Source organism: Dendropsophus ebraccatus, chromosome 5 (assembly GCF_027789765.1).
Source record: "Dendropsophus ebraccatus isolate aDenEbr1 chromosome 5, aDenEbr1.pat, whole genome shotgun sequence".
In the NCBI taxonomy this organism is placed as follows: Eukaryota; Metazoa; Chordata; class Amphibia; order Anura; family Hylidae; genus Dendropsophus; species Dendropsophus ebraccatus.
The window spans coordinates 69,147,536-69,164,987 of NC_091458.1; the positions used below are offsets into that span (position 1 = coordinate 69,147,536).

Genomic DNA, 17,452 nt, shown 5'->3' on the forward strand with positions numbered 1-17,452 from the left:
ATAATCATCAGCTTTAACAGAAATAAACAGAAAAAGTTCACTCTGTATGTGTATGTGTAGAATATATGAGGTCACTTTTTGAATTGACATACTGAAAAAAATGTTGTTGTTTTTTTTTTTTTTTTTTTTATATTCTAATTTATTGTAAACCACTGTAGCACTCTCTAAATAAATACTATCCCAGTACTGCTTGTTCCAGGCCACACTTGGTATAGCCATACTGTATCTGCACTTTGACATGGATGTGCATTCTCATAGCACGTTCTGAAGATTACTTGCATGTCTCCCTGGTATTTTGGTGATGGGAGTAAGTCTGGCACACCATGCCCCTTGCACTTTTTGTAATCTATACGTGTCAGTGCTGCTCTTGTACTTGGTAGAGTAGCCTTGAAGGAGAATTATATTTCTTTACAGGTTTTAAGTGCCAAAAAAAAGTATTGCTTAAATTTATGTGTAAAAAATCCATGATGCTTCGAAGAAAGCTGTGTGGTTGCCATGGAAACTGCAGAAATGCAATTAGTAACCTATCAGCAAGTTTTACTGTTTCTATAAGTGTTAGCGAGTTTGTTTGTGTTATCAAAGCATGTGCAGTCTCATCTGATCCACTTATCAAGCTTAAGCATACCAGTCGGCTAGTGCTGCCAGCTGCCATCACACTGTCATTAGGATGCCGAGAGGCTTGTCACTTGATTGAGCAGAGAATGTCTTGACAAATTTAAGGTTTGTTCCAAACCTATTGCTATTTTTTAAAGCAACACATTGTAGAGACAAATTTGTTGTGTCCTTTCTTCCTCTTGGGTCATGTTCTCGGAGAATGCATTTATTCCTGGTGGGACTTCTCAGCTGTCTGTCTAGTTCCATAAAGAAAATAACAGGTCTGTCAATAAAGTGTGATATTTGTTTATACTGTATCATTGAATATTGGAGAAATCCGTTCCGATGGCTTTGCAGCAGCATTTTATTTTAACCATATTTATTTGTATTTTCCTTTCCGAGCAAAGCATTTATTATATCACTGCAATAAAACATAAGTGTCATGTGGAAAGGTCACTTGCCACAATAACCAAGAGCAGGAATCAGAACTGCATAGACACTGGCTTTGTGGAGTAGAACAGCGTAAAATGTGCAGCAGTGGCAGCTCTCATGTTATTCTATCAGGATTCCATTTTCTTTAGTCTAAGCAGCCAGAAAGTTTACTGTATATATTAAAGATATAAAGGCAAAAAAGTATTTTAGAACTAGAATTCCTAGTTCTGGGAGTTTATAAGGGGTTAATCCTCTGTTTTTAGTCTGCCACTATTGACGGGATCACAACAAGCATTTATATCCTAACTGGTTGCTGAGAACAGAGTCTCTTGACTCCCAGCAGAGGAACAGAAATGCACTTTAGGTCTCCGTTCACACTACGGAATCGGCGACGAGATTCCGTGCTGAAACAAGGCAGAATCGTGCCTTCGATCTCTTTGAACGGGTCCTCGCCTTTCTGCTCAAAGAATTGACAGGGCTCAAACCCTCCCATTCAGACACATTGAAGGCAGGATTAGGTGCCAATTGCGTAGTGTGAATGGGGCATTAGTGTGGGCCCTGGCAGAGCCTAGTAAGGAAGACAAAGGGGGTGTTGCAGCACTGACTTGCTGCCATGAGGAGGAGCCAGGTGGAGGGTATAATTACAGACAGTGGTAGGGAATGTGGCTTTGACTGCATTTGCAGATTCAGGCACTTGTTGTGGGTCCTATTGACTGAATTAGGTCCCACCCTTGGGGAAAAAAGGCATTTGACCTGGGAAACCCTATTAAACATTGATATGTGGACATAGAGGATTTTTTCCCTGGGGACTTATTGTAAGGGTATCCTCCTGTGGACATTCTCAGAGTGATTGTGCTGGTAGTTTGCATAGTCTACAGTCGCTGTGGAATATCTGTGAAGATTGAGATTCCCAACCATTTGACACTACCTATAGCAGCTGTCCTGGCCTTTGGTTACTGGATGCAATTGACAAACAAGTATGTCTATGGAATATGATGACAGGTGTGCCTATTGGAATCAATGACATGCAACTTTTGGCTATAACTAGTTGGGTAAGGAATCTTTATATAATTCACATATTCCGGTGCTGGGCTGAAGCTTTCTGCATGTATTGGGCTATGTTCTGGTCCTACAAATACTGTATTATTTAAAAAGAAATACAGATGGGTCCCCTCTCCTTTCTTTTAGTTTGAGGTAAACACATTTTCATGAAAGCCTTTCAACACAATTTGACAACCTCATCATAATCGATAGTTTATTTATATAACAGTTCCTGTGTAAGCTGATAATCTTGTACTATCCATGGAGTTAAAAAGTTGATAAAGGTATTCCAGATATTTAGTGGTTTATTGAAATCCGTGTTATGCTATAAAGTTTTGTACATTGAATTAATGGTATAATATTGTAATTGTGAAATTTACTGTTTGAAGGTTACAGAATGAGACTCGGATCAAGTACAGATAAAAAGGACTCTGGTCGCTTGCATGTAGATTTTGCCCAGGCAAGAGATGATTTTTATGAATGGGAATGCAAACAGAGAATGCTTGCAAGGGAAGAACGCCATCGGCGCAAACTAGAAGTAGACCAGCTACGTCCCCCATCACCGCCAGCAATCATGCATTATTCTGAACATGAAGCCACAGTGCTTGCTGACAAGCTCAAAGGTAAGTGTTTGCTTATATATTGGCTGCACCTTTGGTTCACAGCTGTATGGAATGTGGAATAAGAAACATTTTTCATGCATTACGGTCAAATGTTTACCGATTTGTCATTATTTCAGTAAAGTAAGAGTATTCTACAGTATTCCTCATTATATTATAAATGACCCTTGACCATAACAGAACAATTGATAGACAAATAACAACTAGGAATTGTTTAAAGCATCTCCATAGATCCCATAGCTTCCAGTTACATGTACAGGGTTGCTTAATATTCATATTCATGTTTTATAACATGTGTATCGTTATGTCAATTGAGGCTTCAAGTAAATGCTGGTTGTGTTAGAAGGAAGGCTATAATAATGTTCCAGAGAATTATTACACTGTATAGAAATACTGGGGGAGATTCATCAAACATGGTGTAAAGTGGAACTGGATCAGTTGCCCCTAGCAACCAATCAGATTCCACCTTTCATTTTCCAAAGAGTCTGTGAGGAATGATAAGTGGAATCTGATTGGTTGCTAGGGGCAACTGAGCCAGTTTCACTTTACACCATGTTTGATAAATCTCCCCATTGTCTTTGTACTGTTGTATAAAGCAGTATGCAGCAAATCTACAGGGATGTCCGTTTCCTAAGATAACTTAGACAATTAAAGTATGTGAAAAACTAGACATATTGCAAATGACTGGATTCACTGTGCACACAAACCACTATGGAGAAATTATATCTTCCTTAGTCAGTAATGGGTGGCAGACACCTACAGTATGCAAGATCTGCCTAGGACATGGGTCTACAAACTTTGGCCCTCCAGCTGTTGCAATACTACATTTCTCACCATGCCTGAACAGCCAAATCCAAAACTTTAGCTCTCCGGGCATGATAGGAATTGTGGTTTTGCAACAGATGGAGGGCTGCAGTTTGGAGATCCATGGCCTAGGGTATACAATTATATTGTAGATGAATAGGGATAGCAGATGAGATTATGGTACAGTTGGTATAATACACACTACCTACTTTTGCATACCTGGACACTTACAGTCCTCCCATTTTGCATTTGTATTGCATTATGGATCAATGCAACCAATCCATCTTGAATGGGTACTGTTGATGATGGAAACATAGTTCTATTGTTGATCTTATGACTAGCTGTGTTGTCTGTGTAGTCTTCAATTTTGTAAAATGTAATAAGAAAAGTTTCAGTTAAAAAAAAAAAGAAAAAGAGCAGTGGAGTAATGTTGTTTCCATCCGGTGGAATTTTCTTGCACATGTATACCCTGTTGGCCAAATAAATACTACAGGTTCAAACCTATAAAGTCATCCTAGGCTTCATCCTATTTCTATATCCAAAAAAGTACAATATAGTACAGTACAAGGTATTGAATTGACAGTTGAAATACTATGTTTGTGTATGGACTTACAGGAGCTAAAGACTGGTGCCTTGGCCTTTCAAGCGATTAACACCATATTTGTACAGCTCTTCCCAGGAGAAGCACCAAAGACTTCCTCCTCTGTAGAATCCAACTTGTTAGCGCATTAAGTTATGAGCAGTTCTTTCCTTGCCCTCAGCATCTTTTGACTCACTAGTTTCCCTTGTGCTTTTTCATTTGGCAAGAGATGTGCATGCCTCACAAAGTACATTTCACAAATAATAATAATATCTACTTTAAGCCCTGGAAATCTCAGTTGACTGGACAGCTTTCTTTAATCTCCACCGTTCTGCAGGGAAGCCTTAGGAGTTTTTTAAGGTTATCTGTGTAACATCATGTTCTACAGTGGTCTATTTATACAAATGTTTAAACATAGATTCAATGCATTTACAATTTAGGCTCCAAGAATTATCATCTTAAGAAGCATTTGAAATTTCAATACACCCTTTAGGGAATAAAGCTTTCCTAAAGCAGGAGAACATTAATGTTAATATCCCATCGATATTAAAACCTGTTTTTGAGTGATTTTTTTTTTTTATTCCAAAGAATGATAGATATTAAGTATAAGTTGTTAAAAAGGAAAATGGTTTTATATGTTCTTATAATATCTTTATCCTGTGCAAACTAAGAAAATCATGCCAACAACTCTCATCCGCTAGTTGTCTGTAAATGGAGTTAGTGGTCAGGGAGTGGGGGAACAATCTGACTCCTCACAGTTTTCCTCACCAATGGATTTTTTACCCCCATCAAATGTCCATTTGTATAATGGATGTACTGATGTAGCACAGTTGGGGTTATTTATCTGTGGTAGAGAAAATACCACAGTGTTATTTTATCCTATGTAAGTATAGAGTAGCAGTCATAGTTCTGCAAGCTTCAGAGCTAAAATCGCCAAACATCACATACTTAGTCAATGGCTGTACAGAACTTGGCATATGGTTGCATTGTAAAATGCCGTATGTAGGCTTTGCACCAGGCACTGCATTAGAGGAGCTTGTCTAAGCTGCCTGGATTGTGTCTGTTTACAAACTTGATTTCACTTTATCATAGTTTTTGACCATTATAAGTAGTAACTAGCTGAATTGTAATTGCAGCTCTTGATTATACTACAGGTTCTTACTTCAGATTAATAGAAGGAATGTCAATGTTGTTGTAGAAATTATGTCGAAGGGGTTGTCCATGTTTTTAAATTTGATGGCCTTTGCTTTAGGCTAAAAAAACAGTATTAGATTGGTAGGGGTCCGAATCCCTGTGTCCTGCCGATTAGTGGTTTAGTACAGACCTCCAAGGCTACATAGTTTCACACACACTGAAAAATAAATTTAATTTAAAATACAACTAAGTATAAAACATAGACATATTTTCAATCTAATAATTTTCTACATTAAAGTTTTTACACTGTGTGCTTTTATTTTACTGTGTGAACATAGCCTTAAAGTAAATGTTTCATCCAAAACTCTATTGTTTAAATCCAGTTTTCAGTTTAATTTTTAGGTCTAATAACAAGCTGCCCTCATAATAATGTAATAAAATTGAATTAAAAAAAATTGCAATGGGAAAATACAAAATGGATTAGAAAAAGTTTCAGTATGGGGCTGTGATCCGTAATAAATAGGAGGTGGAACATTCCCTCTAAAAATTTTTTTTTTAAATTAGTATGTACTACATAAAGCAGAGCAGATAGTGGGGGTTATGCTTTGTATCGCACCTTTGTCCTACTCAAGTGATTTCTGTAATATCTGTAATATTACTGTAATATCTGACACTCAAAATCTCTATTATGGGCACTATGTCTCTACAGTAGTATATGTCAGGATACCAGTAAATACATAATCCATTGTATACTGCAACATGTCCATTGACTTGAAGCAAAATTTTCTTTTTTTTTATATTGACACAAAAGTTCAGTATACTACGCTTTTAAGTCCCACAAATTAAATAGTGTGTATTCAAACAACATTTGGTCCATTACGGTCAATGGGCCTAGGGCAGATACACTATGTTACACAACAGAACACTTATTTTTAGTATCCCAATATATACCCAGATAGTGGAGAACTAAATAGATGTGAGCATAGCCTAAACTGTAAAATATATTCAACCATCCGTTTCAAGAGCAGCCATCTCTAATGTTAACTCACCTTTCATTACGGGTATATCTTTTGATGCTGGTCAGTCCCGTTCTCCAGCATGGACATGTCTGTAAAACTGAAATTTATATGTTTGGATAATATTGTATAACATTTCAGTGGATTTAGCTAAATATAATTATCCGCACATTTGATTTATGGCTGTGCTATACAGTAAATGAGCTAAAGGCTATGTACTTAAGACTCCCATATGTCCCAGTTTTCCCAGATCATTCATTTGACAATTTTGCCATCAGAAATGTTAAAGTTACATTGCTTATCTTCATGTAATTCAGATTCCTACTTCCCCTAGTTTAAGAAGGTTAGTGGCTCCCAGAAGGAAGCTTTTGCTGAATTTTATAGCCCAAGTAAATTTCAAGAGAAAGGGTTGTCTCCTAGTTTTGGTTCAATTAATTAGGAGCCCCATGTATGTACCAGATAGTGTAGCAGCTGTTGGATTCACATAGTATACATTGTGCCAGCCCGGCTGTGCTCATGCCATGCCTTGATCACAAAGGAAAGAAAACAAATATTTTTTATCTTTATCAAAAGGCGACTTTTAGTTATTAAATCTTAAAGGGCATTTCAAGAACAAATTGCAAATGTTATTCATGTATGCCCAGCTGTCATATTCCATCTTACCCTTCTTGTTAAACTGAACTGTGCATCTTGAATTCATTTTATTCTTTTGCATTTTTATTTTTGTGAATCTAAAATGAAAGATTTTCTTGCGCCTTTTTACCCACAATGTTGTAATAAAATAGGATTCCAAAGTGAAACCTTTCTCTTTCTAAGTTACCTTTACTATTATAACACAAAAAACAATGTGAGAAACGCTGCACAGCATGCAGCAGAAATGTGGAGGAGCCTTCTCTGGCATCACAGATTAGGAAATGTGTTTCTCGTTTGCATTAGAAGTGAAAGCGATGATAAAATGATGGCATTCTTGAATAAATTAGCATTTGTTCTTTATCTTTTGTTAATGAACGGTAAATGGAATTTAAAGGTTCTACATATTTTGGGAATAAGAAAAATGGTTAAAGCACTATAAAATCCACAATTAGAAGCCAAATCTATACACTAAACAAAGCTGAAGTACTCAGGTAATAATTGTAGACTTATAGTCACACATAACATCCTTGTTCACTGTATTCTTTATATGCAGCCTTATACATATGACTATATACATATTTACCAGAAAGTTCATTATTGGCTGGTGGCAGGTTCATCCACCTCTATGTGCACGACCCTATTTATATACAATGGCTGGATCATTATACCCCATCTCCATTCCTTATAGATTGTAAGCACTTGCAAGCAGGGCCTTCACTTCTCTTGTTTCAGTAATTAATGTGTAATTCTCTAATATCTGATTGTTTTTGTACCCCCCCCTGCTGCCCATTTTGTTGGTGCTATATAAATAAACTGTTAGTATTATAAATAATTGCTTGACAACTCTTGTTTAATGGCCTACACGTTCACATTGATGTGTAAAACACATCAAATTTTATTGAACTGCTGTCTCCCTCAATATATAATGAAGATACAGTATCTCACTTTTTCGTGTTTATTTTCCTCTTCTAGATGACAACAAATTCTCAGAAGCCATTTCTGTTCTCCTAACTTGGATAGAAAGAGGAGAAGTGAATCGAAGGACGTCAAACCATTTTTACTCCATGGTCCAGTCAGCAAATAGTCATGTACGACGATTGATAAATGAAAAGGCAGGGCATGAGGAGGTTTTGGAACAAGCCAAGGAGGTCTATAAAACAGAGCTCCTAGGAATTCTTACACAATGTAAGTACCTCTTTTGCTTCTTATCTTAACTTTTGGGGTAAGTAATTGTAAATAACCGGGGCCCACATCAAGATGGCCGACTGAGTAAAGGTAAGTCATGTTTCTGTGAGAGTCTCAACCAAGTGACATTCAAATGATGTGCATTACATTCAGCAAGTTTCATGGTATAAAAGCCATCATAGTTTAGGAGTCATAGTACATAGGGACTTTCTCAAAACACCTGTTGGAGGTCATAGCGATATTCAAGACAGAATAAAACCCATATTCATAGAGGGATGCTTTATATGCCTTTCACACACTTGCCAACAACATCAGATGTTTTTAGCTGATCATGAAAAATCTTTAGTTTTTGCATTTTTCCTCCAAAATATGTCAATGGAGCAAATAAATTGGCGACCCGATTGATAAATTTTCCTTCCTATATGAAGATTAAAAACAATACATGTACTTAAAAGCTTACTGGTGCTTTTGGTATAGATTTTTTCCTGTGAATTTTAGTAATTGTTTGCGTACTGGCTCTCAGAAAAGGTAAAGATCTTATGAACTACATTCACATGGCCTTGAACGTTCTAATAGCAGAGTTTTAATTTCCCAGCTGACGTTAGATCAATATAATAATGCTGTGAATGCAATTTCTGGAACAAGCTTTTAGATGCTCTGCCTTTACATTAATAAGACTAAAAAGCATCTGACTGGCGGTATAAAGTAGTTTGAGGGCTCTATTGATTTATAAGTCTCTCTCTGAAGTATACGATATATCACATTGCAGTATCTCTCCATAGAAAATGAGCTTGAGCATAAGAACAAATTAGACTTGTGTTCTTCAACTTGTGGTGCAGTATAATGTTAGGTCCGTTGCTTTTAAGTTTATTGGAACTTTTTGGTTGTTGGATGTTGAGATTTGATGTAACCATTTAGACAGTACAACTTAATAAAAAAAACAAACTCTGTTGAGAAGATAAGATAGAAACATCCGACCTTTACTTTCCTTTATGCATAGAATTTTCCCAAAAGACCGGCTTTACAATATCTGTTTTCAATTCCTTTATTTTACATTTTATTGCTAACAAGGGAGCAATGACCATTGGGGACCAACATATTTCTCCATTCTGTAGGTATGAGAACAGCTACAAGAGCTCTCCTGCATGATGTCTTTACTAGCATACAATACACATCTTACCTTAGCTTTTCAGTATAAGGAGGAGAGATACTGATTACCTCAATGCACATACATTATCAGATCTGGCTGTAGGATTACGGTATGATGAGTAGCTTTTACTCCTTTTGTACATAAATCAGTCGTAACATTAAAACCACTTGCCTGACATTGTGTAGATTCATTTTATTCTGCCTAAATAGCTTTGGCCCATTGAGACATGGGCTGCACATAACCTGTACAGCTGCCCTATGGTATCTGGCACCAAGATGTCAGCAACAAATTCTGTGACTCCAGAAGTTACAAGGTGCCACCTCTATGGATTTGGTCTACTTCCCCTGCACATCCAACAGATGCTCAATTGGGAATTTAGAAGCCAGGTCCGCCTTGAGCCCTTTGGTACATAGACCATTCCTGAACATTTTTTTGCAATGTAGCAGGGCATATTATCTGCTGATAAAGACCACTGCCATTCAGCATTACGTTTGCCATGAAGCCTCCCTTCCTATTTAGGTAGGTGGTACATGACAAAGTAACATCTACATGAATGCCAGGACCCAGGATTTCACGGCAGAACATTGCCTAGAGCATCACATTACCTTTACCATGAAGCCCCCCTTCCTGGTCTTTAACAATGTTTAGGTAGGTGATACATGACAAAGTAACATCTACATGAATGCCAGGACCCAGGCAGAACATTGCCCAGAGAATCACATTACCTTTGATGGTTTACCTTTTTACCGTAATGAATCTTAGGGCCGTTTGTTCACCAGGTAAGTGAGCTGTATGCATCCGACTGTCGGCAATGTAAATAAAAATTGAATTCTTCAGACCATGCCACCTTTTTTATTTGCTCCATGTTGAACCCCACATCACATCTCTTTACAGATGTTATTGGCATAAGATATTCAATGTTATTAACTAGTGGTTTTAATGATATGGCTGATTGATGTTTGTATTATGTTCAACTAAAAAAAATTAAACCCACTGCAGAAAGTCTTGCCCATATCTATCCTGATCTGAGAATAGGAACTGAACTAGGCATGTACCATTTTTCACAGAATCCGGGGTCTTCATGTGCATTGATATAACCTCAGGCAATGTTTAATTTACTTTTTTTTTTGTACAGTGCCCATATACTGGCACATAAAGTACAATGCAGCTATAATACCAGCTGTCTGTCTTAGTAAGACCTCTGGGGAAAACAGACATCATTGGGATTTGGGAAGAACAAAGAGTAAAGCATAAAAGTATGTATAATCGGTTTAGGTTTTACCTTTTTGGCTCCTGTAAATCAGACTATAGCACATATTTTCTTAGGACTTGGTGATCAGAAAACTTTGCTCTGATAAAATGTTATTGAAGGAATCAAAAGATGCTATCAGCCACTTGACTAGAGTAGGAGCTCCATAATTACGCCAAAGGATGCTTCAGCATAATCTCACATGTTTGTTCTACCAGGAAACCTGATTAAAGGCAGGGAAATGACGCTGTGTAAAAGTGACCTGAAACCATCAATCTCAAAGTCTTAGGAATTTGCATTAATGCCAGAATCAAATTATTAATCTCGGTTTGTCGTGTCTGTGCTGGAAAATAATATTTCGGTATTTTGATCCTCACCCTGGAGACGGCTGTTTTGCTCATCTTGAATTGTGCTTTGAGAAAAAAAAAGACATTTACTCTTCGGAAACAGACACCATCCACTGGGTCGTAGAAATAAAGATACACTTGAGGGGTCACTAACAGACCGAAGCATAGCTTTATATGTTTACAGGACACACACTAGTAAGAATTATGACAGATTGTTGAAGCTTTTGTACTTGTCATAGAGATCCATGAAGGTGCAAAAATAGTCTTTATAGCTCCAGGCCAGGGACAAAATTACAAGAAATGCAAAAAAACAACTAAAATCTTAAGATATATCCACACAGGCATCTCTAAGCCACAGCTTTTTCTAAGCCATTGGGAGCATGGGGTAGGGTGGATATTGGTTTCGGTGGGAGGAAATATTGTATGGGTGCTGTCCTTACACTCAAGGCACATGCCTGGTCAGCTCTTTTCCCAAGTTCCATCCATTTCCTCAAAGTCGTGTATAGACTATGCACTTTTCTAGAAATTTATTATCCTAAAATAATTTATAAAATATGAGATTCAGTGATTTAGTTTGTGTTTTAGGGATATAAATTGGGAAAGGGGCTGTGTTAGACACTTTAGAGACACTTAGGTCGGAACACTTTAAGCAAACTAAGAGTTTGTCTTAACAGTCTTTAGGTTTGACAGATTTAAGTCTGCACATAAAAAGCTTTAGTACACCTGGGAGGTTATGTCCAAATGGATTTTGTATTCTGGTATACAAGACCTAAGCAAAATTAAAAGTTGTTAGTAAAGAAATAGTTTGAGTAGTTGCCTGCATTATTACCCATTTGTGATGTTTTTGGCTGTAGCACTAGGAGGTATAGGATGATGAGTTGTTTGACTATGAAATGGCAGCAGTGTTAGGGTGCAGCATAAAGTGCACAAGAGTCCAGAGACTTGTTCTTTAGCAATTGGGAGAATGCAGGTGGACGATAGCTTGGAGCAAATGTCAGCAATACATGATGGGAATTGTAGTCTGCTTCCCACATGGGCTCTTTTATGAAGCAATATTTACTCTTTCTGTGCTGGGAGCTAAAGGGGGACAAAATAGATTATCACCTATAATAGAAGATATAGTGTCATATAGCTGCTTTGTGTGTAGTGTCCCCACAACCTTGTTTAAAGTTCTTCATCCAAACTACAGAATACTTTTGAGGGTGTGTTCACACGTACAGACTCGCTGCGTAAAACTTGCACAGAACTCGCATCAAAACTCGCATAAAAGTAGCTGCGTATTTTGTGGTGTTGAACTTGCCTGTGAAAATCATGTGAAAATCCAAGCTCGCATTACGAAATCGCACCAAACATGCAGCGAGAATACACATACATTGACTTGATAGCAATCAGTATCGCTGTGAATTTATGTGCGAGAAACTCACAGCGATAAATACGCAGCGAGTCTGTACGTGTGAACAGACCCTTAACTATTTTATTGTTGGAAATTTTATATGCAGTAACAAAGATGGGTGTCATACATTTATTTTAACATCAAGTATCTCCGATTCTTGCCAAATCTGATAACATTTACAAGTATATAAGCTGAGGTTATCTCTTGGTCTTTTATATGCAACAAATTGCTTCTTAACTGTATTAGTTCTTAAATGGAATATGTAAATTCCGGCAGTTTTTGTTTCACAGAATGCTCATAAGTATCACTCAAGCAGAAGCTGATGACTTGAACTGCGTATGACATGGAAATAAATTATGGAAATACATCATGTTTCGAGGGTCAAACACGGCTAAATTATTTGCTGCATTTTAATATCTTGCTTTGATAATGCTGTTAAGCAGCCTCCTAAACTTGTCCTCTCTGGGAGGCAAATGATCATTTTGTGCCCATTAGATGATGGTTTACTGCTTGCAATTTCCCAGACAAGAGCCTCCTTTGAATACATGATTACCACATTGCATATACCTAGATCTAAAGTTCCCACCTAGCGCAGGCTGTCTGTTGGGTGCAGCAAATGGAAATGAGGCAGGTGAAACATCTGCATAGCTTGCACATAGTCCTTCAGAAATGTTAAACTGAGATTCATTAGGTCTCTACCAGTGAGGAAATTGCTAATTGTCTATTCAGTTAAGCACTTAAACGTTAAAACATATTGGAAAGTTTAAATACCATTCACATTCAGAAAAATGGTCGTACGTGCTCCTGTGTTAACGAGAAATCTGTTCTATGTACCAAGGACTTCTGCCGTCTGCTTCATGCAGCTGTTCTTTTCCTGCAGCCTGGGGGGAATTAACATACATGTCTGCTATCATGTAGGTCAGCGTTCTGCAGTGTGAACCTAGGACAAATGCGTCTAGTCCCATTTCCTAAGAAATATTACCCCTCAGAAATATTACTTACAACATATCTTTTTTTTTTTTTTTTTTTTAAGGCTCAACACATAGGACTTTCTGGAATCTGCTGTTATTTGTATAATACCTACAAAGTGTTTGGATGGATTGTGTACCTTCCTTACAATCTAATTTATATGTTAGGCACATGGAAAAAAGGAGAGGGAACACACTTTGAGTATCTCTGCAGATTGGGACAATGTATAATTTTAACATAAGCTTTTTTAATTCACACTAGCCAGGTATTACAGTTACGTCTAAAAAAAAAATTGAACTGTTACCATAGTTTGTCTTTGACCATTGTTGAGAGTAATGGGCACTCTCTCTGATTTTAATTTCATATTTTACCTGATGCCCTTAAACAGATCTGCTTGTATCGATTATATCCCCCCATGGTACCTACTACTTCTTAAAGTATTACTTGCCTTCCAAGTTGTTGTGCCCATCACTTGGTGAGGGTTATATTACTCTCGCTTCACCAAAGCATCTATCTCATTCACAGCAGAGCTCTCCCCCTGTCTGTGTCTGTAGTCAAACCACTTCTCTAAGCTCCCGGGTATTTTGTAGTCTCATGATTGCATAAATAGCCCCAATTTATTAGAATTCCAATAAAACAAAAACACCTTGAAGAAAAAAATGGATAGCATACAAGTGCATTGCAAGTATTATTAGGCAAAGTTTTTTTCCACACGTCCCTTGTGCCCTTAATGCTGTTGAGATACAAAAGCTGTCATGACTTTCTGAGACTTGGGTTTCACAACATCTTGGGAAGTGATTTGTTACCTAAGCTAGACCAGGAGGCATCTATTATACGCTTAGCTTTTTTTTTCCTGTCTTGTAAATGTTATATCCTAAAGATTAAACTACACTAGAAGGCATATACACACATTAGGTTCCATCTTCTTATACCTTGAAAAATAAGGAGCTATGGGTTCAGGCTGAGTGTGGAATATTACACTGGACATTAAAAGTAGTACATTGGAGGCAGAAATTAGAGTTAAATGTCTGCAGAGAATTAAAGACACAATCGTTCTACTAAAGGCCAATGCTGTCAGTGTTCTAGGACGGAAAGTACTGATTAAATGAATGTCACTCCACTTGACTCTTATTAATTAATGAGACTTCCTTCTGGAACTAATCACTGTTTAGAAGATTTTCATGTGAAGTGTTTAAGTGTATGTAAATGAAAGTATTGGACGCTTGAGGGACACAGTTTCAACAATAAGACCATGTAAGTACAAAAGACACATGACCGGGTGATTATGGATGAAGTCTTTATGTGCTTGATCCATAGGACCCGCATGTGTCTTTATTTTGCTTTCTCTGGAATGACCACAACATAAATTGCTTGTCTTGTTTGACTTCCTTGTTCACTGAAGTTGAGCAGATTGTGGCCGTTTTCAACGCTTCCTCCAGACAAAAAGCATGGGACCATTTCTCCAAAGCCCAGCGCAAGAATATTGACATTTGGCGGAAGCACTGTGAGGTGGGTGTCTTTGTTACCATTATATCCATCGCTTTCATCATTCACAAAGTGAACATTTTTGAGGGTGAATGGAGAGTGTTTGGTTCAGTAGCACATGAAAGGTGGGTTGAAGGCATCTGGGCTCTGCACATTATCATGACATGAGATGTTTTTTCTCTGTTGGGTGATGACGTGAAGACACAGTAACTTAAACTGGGGACCAAGCAGGTTTGTGAGACCACCATGAATCTTTTCACAGTATGCCTGAGACTGGACACTTATACTATACTTAATAAGATAATAATAAACTGCTGTATGATAACAATGCAAACATATGCAGATTCTTAAAGGTGCATTCTCACCTGTTATTTTTTAATTTTAACCCTTATCGATAATGAACCAACATAGTGTCCTTTAAATACTGGAATAATTCCAATGCAATTTGTACATTGCTAATTCTATGACCCTATTTAGGGGAATCACACTACTATTAGGCCCCTAATGAAAGTATATAGTTTGTTATCTAGTCATATATTCCTAATACTCCTCATAAAAGCTTCCTGTTTATTATGCTTTTATTGTGTCTCACTTGATACTACATTGGTGAGCTTGCAACTTTTTATGCATGCTTGTTATGGTTATTATGTATTTTTTGCTCTGATGTTTCATCTGCATATGTCTGTGAATGCATGTGGCTTTATTAGCCTTCACATTAATAAATTTGAGTGTATTTCGTTATACGCTTTACTTTTATGGTCGCCCAATTTCCATTTGTTGTTCAGCAACTGCTTTTACTTTGAACGTGAAATTTAACAAGTAAGTACAATATCTTTTCATTGTGTCAAATTGTTTTTACATGTTACCTCTCTGATTTTTTTTTCTCTATTGAACGCATTGTTTGATTTATTTTGTCTGCTTAAAGGACTAACTATCACTAAGAAATGCTGTAACTTATTGATCAGTGGGGATTCAATCTCTGAGACTCTCCACTGATTGCATGAAAGAAGGAGCTTCAGCACCTTGAGGAGCACCATGGATCCTGTTGAAAGTTTACCTACACAAAGTCATTGCCATCCAGGCAACAAGCAGGTTCTTTAATGAGGTTGATATGCAGTTCCTTGAACCATACTAGGGCTGGAGTGGCACTGTGTAGGGGAAATACCAAAGTGCCAGCTCCTTCATTCTTGTGATTGGTTGGGAGCTCATTTGGTGAGATCTACACTGATACTGGAGTATCCCTTTAAGAGTTACATAACTGAGCAAGAGTAGATTATCTTGAAGTCTAAAGTGTTTTAATTGGCCTTTGAGCTTTTAGAGTTTTTAAATAGCTAAATAGCTTTATTTTTAAAGATTTCACTACCCATTAATGTAGATTGGTGGTGTAGGCTTGAGAAGATAAAGCATTGTATCACATTTATGACATTACGAAGCCCATGGTCACAGATTTATAAGTTATCAAATATATGCAGTAAATAGAATCAGTTCAGTCAGCATAAGACTATCCAAACCTATGCTAGCATATATATATAGGTGGTACATATGCATTCTGATATTTTTACATATATAATGTTAATTTGAGTGACAGTACTGAGAAAGGAATTGAGATAGAAAAATATATACAAAGTCACAATGGTGCAATTATGCTTAGGACTTCAACTTTGCATTCAACCTTCTATTCTGCTATTAATTATTAAATTGCAATTTTCTTTTGACGAGAATCCAGCAAATAAGATGGGCTGATGTTTCAGGGAAATTCTGTTTGGTACATTTATAATAGGAAGACTGAGGCTTCAGGCCACTATGCCTCTAGATGCCATTTAATAGGCCTTTGAACATTCATTAGAGTCTTCTCTTGCAGTGTTCACTGAATAACAGGAATAAGTCCTGTGGGAGCACCTTCTGCATTTTTCATGGGAATTGCTGTGACATTTGTCACATAATGAAAGCTATATGTGGAGCGTATTGTGTATTCTGCTCATGTGACTTAAAAGATGCCAAACTGCAAGTCTCTCTTGGGAATGAACCCTTTGTCAGTAGAAAAATTAGATGTCAACAAGGTGAAAAGCTACATGTTGCATTCCTACATTAAACCTGGCAGCATTATTAGGAGCAAATGAGATGGTATCAGCTTTCTGTTTCTCTGCACCTTCTAAAGAGAAGCCACTACATTATCTCTGCCCTGTTGCTTTGCTTTATGGACAGCATCCCTCACAGTCCACTTCATATGTCTTAATGCATCCATAAAAAAGCAGTGATACGTCTCTTGAAAAGCGAGGGCAATTCATTAAAGGGATATCACTGCAACATGAGACTACTTTCACAACTTTGTGGGATCCTAATTTTTGTTTTGAAAAGGTAGCTGAATGGGACTAGATAAAAGGTCATATTGGAGAAATAGGGTCTATAGATTGTGTCTGGTATTGCAGCTCCGCATCTTTTTTTTTATAAGAATAGAAGTGCTGCAATATTGAACACAGCCCATGGACATATGTGCCAGTGTTTCTCGAGAAAAAAATATATCCTGGTCTGACCAGGACAAATTCTTGAAGGATATGGACTTTTAGTTAAAAAGGTTGATATAATTTTGAGTCTGCAATCTTCATTCCTTTATTCATCTTCAGAGCCCAGATATGCAGATTGCAGCCTGCTTTTAATAAGTTTGCTGTGGGTGCTCTGCTTTCTTTTTGCACTTTTTCCACAGTCCATGTGATCCTCCCTGCAAATTGCCTTGTATTTGCTTTCCTTCCTATCTTCAGCCAGTGGGAGCATCTTCTCCCAGGTTTCCATACTCTGAGCTGCTGTATACAACTGCTTCCC

General features: G+C 37.4%; 1 protein-coding gene across 8 annotated transcripts in view; it reads left to right on the forward strand.

The window, feature by feature from the left end:
* ENOX1 (ecto-NOX disulfide-thiol exchanger 1) overlaps positions 1-17,452 on the forward strand; it is a 454,877-nt gene that overhangs the window by 350,524 nt on the left and 86,901 nt on the right. For all 8 annotated transcript variants that reach the window (XM_069970542.1, XM_069970544.1, XM_069970543.1 and 5 more), the window contains 3 exons: positions 2,457-2,690; positions 7,827-8,039; positions 14,550-14,656. In XM_069970542.1, the coding sequence (XP_069826643.1) occupies positions 2,457-2,690; positions 7,827-8,039; positions 14,550-14,656 (554 nt within the window). The remainder of the gene's footprint in view (positions 1-2,456; positions 2,691-7,826; positions 8,040-14,549; positions 14,657-17,452) is intronic.